Source organism: Neofelis nebulosa, chromosome 13, assembly GCF_028018385.1.
Source record: "Neofelis nebulosa isolate mNeoNeb1 chromosome 13, mNeoNeb1.pri, whole genome shotgun sequence".
NCBI classification, from domain to species: Eukaryota; Metazoa; Chordata; class Mammalia; order Carnivora; family Felidae; genus Neofelis; species Neofelis nebulosa.
The window spans coordinates 31,145,954-31,153,516 of NC_080794.1; the positions used below are offsets into that span (position 1 = coordinate 31,145,954).

Sequence of the window (7,563 nt, forward strand, 5' to 3'; positions counted from 1 at the left end):
ATGTAAACACCTTTAGTAACAGAAACCAAGATTTAAGTATCATCTCCGAAAACGAGAGGGCTGAATGCCCACACATGTCACTTTCTGGACATCTGTGTTTAGAGTTTGCCATTCAGCTTCTATAGAAAGAACTAGAAGAAAAAGGTAATAGCAACAAACAACATATGGTGGAAATTAAAGGGATAAATAATCTAGAGAAAATGTGATTGTTAACAGTTACATTTTAATCTTTTAGGAGTGATGCCAAGTAGCAGATTAAGAGCTCTTTCAAAATTTCTTGGATAAACTTTTGTTTGTTTTTCAAGCAACACATTGCTAATTAAAAATCCAAATACACTGTGCTGCATATTTAAAAGGCAAATGTTGACATGTAACTTTGTCAGATTTTGACAGATCTAGGTTGAGAAATTTTGAATTTCTGATAAAGTGAAATAAATTTGCAATACCACACGTTAATTAGACTGGAGTTTGAGTCACAGCTTTGTAAATACCTAAATGAGGAAACAAATCGGATGATGTTAAATAATTATGTAACACCACCACCCTGAAATGCGTCAGGGGGATCTTTGAAACTAAAATGACAAAATGTACCAAGCCAACAGTTTGAAAAGAATGAAGTAGTGTTATACCAGGGATTGTTACAGTATTACAGAAATAACCAGTGTTCGGTCTCTCTCATGCTTTCATTCATCAAAAAATAAAATCCCCTAGCGACTTCACACGACCCACCTATCATTATCTTTCTCTGCTGCTGGTCTTTGTCTGCTTTGTTGATTTCAGGGCTAGTGATCAGAAGTAGAAATTCCCGGATTTCTACTGCAGATTCCCGGATCTTTAACTTAAACATTGCTGTGCCAACGTCTGAATTTCACCAATAGCCCTCTCTAGGGATCGGTGATCTTCCAAACTCCCGGAGGTCAGTTCCCTGATTGCTAGCTCTCCCCGTTATACCAGGATTTGTTTTATTCTACACAATTTTTAAAACAAATTTCCTGTTAATATATGTAGCTACAATTCAATATGTTTTGTCCATCTATGAAATTCTATTTTTGTATGTGTACAAACTAAAACTATTTTGATCTCTCCAGAAAATGTGGAATTTGTCATTTTTAAACTAATTTTCCTTTTTCTTAAACCATAAAATTTATAATATTTATTTTTACTGTAAATATATTTTTCTACCATATTTGCTAACTGGCCGTTGCCCTTAAAAACCTCAAAAACAAGGGGGCGCCTGAGTGGCTCAGTCGGTAAAGCATCTGACTTCGGCTCAGGTCATGATCTCAGGGTTTGTGAGTTCGAGCCCTGCATCGGGCTCTGTGCTGACAGCTCAGAGCCTGGGGCCTGCTTCGGATTCTGTGTCTCCCTCTCTCTGCCTTTCCCTGATTCATACCTCTCTCTCCCTCTCAAAAAAATGAATAAATGTTAAAAGAAAAAAATTAAAAAAAACCTAGAAAACAAGATGGACATACTAAATTAAAAGCAAGCATAAAGATAGAAATGATGAAGAACAGAAATCAATATAATAGAACAAATAACTCTAAAATTACAATAAATAAAAAAAAATTTGGTGTTGGTTACAATGTAGACACACACAGCACAATGGAATAGAACACAGAGCTTGGAAACAGACACACAAACCTAGTCAACTGAGCTTTAATTAAGATCCAAGCCAATTGAGAAAAGTACAAGTAACGATTTTAACAAGCTGTGCTAGAATTGTCGAGTGTAAACACACAAATATAAGAACATTCACCTATATCTTGCAAATTATACAAAAGTTAAATGGATCATAACCCGAAATGTAAAATGTAACTATATAACTTCTAAGGGTAAGCAGGGAAAATGTCTGTCACCTTTGATATGTGACAGACATTCTTAAAGAAATGAAAAGGCAGACCACAAACTCAGAGAAATTATTTGCAAACTTCACTTACGACAACAAATCCAGGATAAAGAACTCTCAAACTCAATACTCATTAAGAAATCAAAGAAAACAAATTTCAGCAAAATATCATAACAGACACATCACCAAAGAATGGCAAATAAGCACTCAAAAATATGCTCAACAGCAGTAACCATTAAAAAAATTGCAAATTAAAACAAGATACTACTATGTACCTCTTCTGACAATACCAGCTGCATGTGTAGTTGCTGAGTTCCCAGACTTTCATAGATTCTGGGGGGAAAGAAAAATGGTAGAGTGACTTATTAGCATTTTTATAAAGTTAAATATACACTTATCTTATGACCCTGAAATCTCATGCTTACCTATTTACTAAAGAAAAATGAAGACTTATGTTCACCCAAAAGCCTGTATGTGAATATATATAGAAAACTTTATATATAAATGCTAACAAGTGGGAACAACACATACGTCCTTTAGTAAATTCAATATAAGGAATATTATGCAGCAATAAAAAGGAATAAACGACCAAGTGATGTGACAGCGTGGATGGCTCTTAAATGTATGTTGCTAAGTGAAAGGAGCCAGATCCCGAAAGCTCCATCTTGTACGATGCCATTTATATGATATTCTGCAAAAAGGTAAACGTTAGGGATGGAAAACAATGTTTTCTAGGATACTGAGTAGAAGGCTGTTTTAACTATAAAGGGACATCATGGGAACATTTTTGGAGTGATTGAACTGCTCTATATCAAGAGTTTTATGGAGGATAGAAGACTTTGTGCATTATTAAAACCCATAGAATAATATACTGCATAGTACAAATTTTATAGTATATAAATTGAAAAACTTCTCAGCTTAGAATATAGAGGAAATCCAGAATGTCATTAATTCATAAAACAGTTTAAGTCAGTGTGTAACCAATTGTGGCCATCCCTGAAACGTATTCCTTCTCTCCTTTTCCCTACTTTTCTCCAGAAGATGCTTGGCCCTGGGACAGATATTTGTGTCTGCAGAATCATATTTTACAGATAGCGATTGTATAAGAGGAAAGGCGAATGGCCAGATCTAAGGATATGGCAAAACAATTCCACTACTGTATGTAATGTATGAAATGTTTGTAATGCTGAAAATTATAATGCCTTGACGTATTTTCTTAATTTCATTAGTTTTAGCAATGAAAATACAAATACACTGGATGTTCTCAACAAACCTAGTCATTTTCATTAGTGGAATGAAATGAAGTATGTTTTTCATGACATAGATTTTTAAAAATAATTCTACTAGTTCTTTGCAGATGGCTTTATTTCTTTTTTTGAAGAAAGCTTATTTATTTATTTTGAGAAAGACAGAGACAGCGTGAGTGGGGGAGGGACAGAGAGAGGGAGAGGGAGAGAGAAAGAGAGAGAGAGAGAGAGAGAGAGAGAGAGAGACTGAGAATCTCAAGCAGGCTCCACACTGTCAGCACAGAGTCCGATGCAGGGCTCAAACCCATAAAGCCGCGAGATCATGACCTGAGTGAATCTGAGAGTAGGACGCTTAACTGACTGAGCCACCCAGGCTCCCCACAAATGGCTTTATTTCTTAATACTTAAATTAACTCATGTTAACTCCTTATTAAGATATTCTGGAAGTGAGAGAAATTAAAAATAGAGTTAATTCACTCACTTTCAGCGACAGCAAGAACAAGATAATGATTTTTTTTTCCAATGGGGTATATTGGTTCTTACAAAAATGTTTAGAAGATCAGGCATCAATTTTGTGCCTTTCTGCATCCATGGCAATTGTGTAGGTAGACTCTGATTATAACAGGTCAAGTTCCCAGATTATGTCACTCTTCTGAGAAAATCTTTTAATGGTTTTGCATTACTTCTGGAACTAGGTCTAAATTCATTTTTCACGGGACACCATTGGTCATCAAGCCAAGTGATTCTAGATATCATCATATCTACAAGAAAATAGATAGGATTTCACTTTTCTCTCTTTTTTTTTTCTTATATCTACTCTCTTCCTCAATATTTTGTATTAAACTATTAACGAAAGTACAGCTTACTCTCATTGTAAAGGATTTGTGTCTCCATAGAAGGGATATTAGCTCTTTAAACTCAAGGGGGCATCAAAAAGATAGTTAAATATTCCAGTTGAGTGTCCTAGTTAAAGTTGCTACTGCTGAAAATTACAAAAGTAACAGTTCAATAAACAGTGAGGGAGAAAATATCATTTAATTAGAACTGCTAAATTGACCACAGTATGCCACAGAAACAGAGATTTTCATTTCTGAAACTGGGCTAACTATGGTCATATCATTATATATATTCAAGTGAATCTTTTTTTTTTTTAATATGAAATTTATTGTCAAATTGGTTTCCATACAACATCCAGTGCTCCTTCCAACAGGTGCCTTCCTCAATCCCCATCACCCACCCTCCCCTCCCTCCCACCCCCCATCAGCCCTCAGTTTGTTCTCAGTTTTTAAGGGTCTCTTATGGTTTGTCTCTCTCCCTCTCTAACTTTTTTTTCCTTCCCCTCCCCCATGGTCTTCTGTTAAGTTTCTCAGGATACATGAAAACATGGTATTTGTCTTTCTCTGAATGACTTATTTCACTTAGCATCACACTCTCCAGTTCCATCCACGTTGCTACAAAAGGCCATATTTCATTCTTTCTCATTGCCGCGTAGTATTCCATTGTGCATATAAACCAAAATTCCTTTATCCATTCGTCAATTGATGGACACTTAGGCTCTTTCCATCATTTGGCTATTGTTGAAAGTTCTGCTATAAACGTTGGGGTACAAGTGCCCCTATGCATCAGCACTCCTGTATCCCTTGGGTAAATTCCTAGCAGTGCAAGTGAATCTTTAAGTTCCTATTTAGTATACATTCCATTCCATTCTGACATAAACCACGATGCATTGCCTAAAGAGAATGCACGATCGGCCCCATAGAAAGTTGAATAACCTGTGTTATACTTTTTCCTAAATTTACCTTTTATTTTTATTTATTTGCTGTTGTTGTCCAAGGTTTATTGAAGATAGTCCGGCACCATAAAAAGATTCAAACGGCCCCACATGGTGTTTTGAAATCCATCCCACCTGTAGGCTGGGTAACCTACGGTTTGGACAGACTGCCCAAGTTCAAAAGTTTCAACATTTCCTTAGTGTCTGGATCTACTTCAGCCATCTCCTGATCCAAGGCTGAGAACTCAGGTACATAATGATTCATCCTTTGTCTCTCCTCCCCCTGAAGCTTGATGGAGGTAACTCTCCCCCTGCAGCTTGATGGAGGTAACTCTCAGCAGGCCTCTCTGAATCTGCTTCATCAGATGTGTGACATAGCCTGCTGTCTTATTGCGTGGCTTCTCGCTGGGAATAATGGTGGTCCCCTTGCCTGTGCGTTTGTTGGTGTGGAAGTCATTGCCCAGGTGAATGCAGTGTTTCTTAATGATGACCCAGCCTGCCTTCCTCATGGTTTTGGTGCGCAGGTGGCCCATGTTGGCGGGTATAGTCTCTGTTGGGGTTTTAAATAAATACAGGTTTAATAAGAATGATGATGTTTTTAAATGTACATTGTAACATTTCCCTAACATTGCAAACTAAATGCAAATGCATTTTCATCTTTGAATCTTTGCAAGATATTAGCAGATACTGGAACAAAGATTGTCATCTCTATTAGAGTAATGGCTAATATTTATTATTATTGTTTTTATGATTATTATTACTGTAGAGAGAGAGAGTGAGAGCAGGGGAGGGGGGTGGACACACACACACACACACAGGGAGAGAAAATCCCAAAAATCCCAAGCAAACTCCTTGCCCAGCATGGAGCCCCATCTGGGTTTTATCCTAAGACCCTGGGATCACAACCTGAGCCAAAATCAAGAGTCAGATGCTCAACCAATTGAGCCACCCTGGTGCCCCATGGCTAATATTTGTTGACAGCAGTATAGGAGGTACTGTGTCTAATACTTTAAGCATATTATCTCATTTAATTCTCACTTAATTCTCAAGCCACCCTATAAGAAAATGACTATTGTTTTATCACTTATTCTTTTAATATTTATTTTTTAGACAGTGATAGAGACAGAGTGCAAGTGTGTGGGGCAGAGGTGCAGAGAGAGAAGGAGACACAGAATCTGAAGCAGGCTTCAGGCTCTGAGCTGCAGCACAGACCCCAACGCGGGGCTCAAACTCGCAAACCATGAGATCATGACCGGAGCTGAAGTCGGACACCCAACTGACTGAGCCACTCAGGTGCCCCAGTACTGATGCTTAAAGGTAAATGGCAGAGCAGGTACTAAGACTCAGGACCACTGAAATGTTCTCAATCACTGCATGCAGCTGCCTTCTGAACGAGGACACTGAAAATCCAAGAGCTAGTATTAGGTAGCTAAGCCAGATGTAGAATCCACATTTCTAACTGCTTATCAAACAGATTTTACTTCCATTTCACAAGCCATATTTTTATGTGATGCATTCTCCAGCATGCATACAACCTGCTAGTATCTGCCTTTTCATTTCAGAGAATACATAATGTATTTGTTCATCAGTAAACACCATCTTGCTGATTGCTGCATGCCAACATAAACTGCTTATCATCCTCAGTCAGTCATTAACAGCTTTAAAATGGTTACTTTGCTGGGGCACCTGGGTGGCTCAGTTGGGTAAGCAGCCAACTCTTGATCTCAGCTCGGTCATGATCTCCCAATTCATGAATTCAAGCCCCACGTCAGGCTCTGTGCTGAGAGTATGGAGCTTTCTTGGAATTCTCTCTCCTCCCTCTGTCCCTACCCCACTTGTGCTCTCAGCAACTCCCCCACCCCGCCCCCGTCTCTCTCAAAAATAAGTAAATACACTTTAAAAAATAGTTAGAGTGCTGAATATTGATAGCTACATCAAACAACTAATTTCACAATAACTCAGTGCTTTTACTCATACACCTTTTCACTTATCTATATCAGCAAATGAAAGAACAAATATTTGTCATTCATACAATTGAGAGCCAAACCTTTTTTGTTGTTGTTGTTCACAGAAAGAATACTTGGCTCTGAAATAGTTTTAAACACAATTGTTGATGCTATACCAGTAAAAGACAAGAATATCGACAGCAGCTTTAAGTCTTACCTGGACTATGTCCACAGCATTAATATAAAAAGGTTAGGTTGTCTGGATCTTATGCTAATTGCCCCACCATTCTACATGTCTTTCTGGAGTCTTCCAAATGTTAGAGTGTTTTAAATTTGAGATTTATGATTTTCATGTTCATTAAATAACACCAGGTCCTATTGCCCTACTTAATAAAGCAGTAAGATTTAAGTGTCATTTTCAACTTGGACTCAATTTTTCCATAGTATGCACTCAGGCCTTTTTAGCTGGTTAAGAAAAAGAATTTAATTCTTTTTAAAAGTTATAAAGATAAACATCAGCATGCTTTTTTGTGACAGAGAATGCATTCAGAATTAAGAAGCATGACAATAATTTAACTGCATAGAATTTAGATGTGTTCTGTCATTGACTGGGCTGAGATATATTTTTAAGATGTCCAATGGAAAAGTCAGGTGTTACGAAAGAGAGAAGATGGAGTCTGGAGACAGGGTGTCGTGCAGTCAAAAGAGCTGAAGGTAAGAGAGATAATTAATTCTCTGTATTACCTTTGTACC

The 7,563-nt window shown here is 37.4% G+C and overlaps 1 protein-coding gene across 1 annotated transcript; it reads right to left on the reverse strand.

The window, feature by feature from the left end:
* Window positions 1-4,961: 4,961 nt before the first annotated feature.
* Window positions 4,962-5,397, reverse strand: LOC131492377 (small ribosomal subunit protein eS17-like). The gene is made up of 2 exons (XM_058696018.1): window positions 5,204-5,397; window positions 4,962-5,169 (listed from the first exon to the last, which is right to left on the reverse strand). The coding sequence occupies exons 1-2, from the start codon at window positions 5,395-5,397 to the stop codon at window positions 5,016-5,018; spliced, it is 348 nt and encodes a 115-aa protein (XP_058552001.1). The 3' UTR covers window positions 4,962-5,015.
* Between the last annotated feature and the right edge of the window lie 2,166 nt (window positions 5,398-7,563).

What these genes read in the sequence shown, in the direction of transcription:
- LOC131492377 (XM_058696018.1), bottom strand. Translation starts at nt 5,397, where the DNA reads ATGGGCCACCTGCGCACCAAAACCATGAGGAAGGCAGGCTGGGTCATC. An exon ending in AAGCAGATTCAGAGAGGCCT is followed by an intron (nt 5,170 to 5,203) that starts GCTGAGAGTTAC and finishes CTGCAGGGGGAG; the next exon opens with AGTTACCTCCATCAAGCTTC.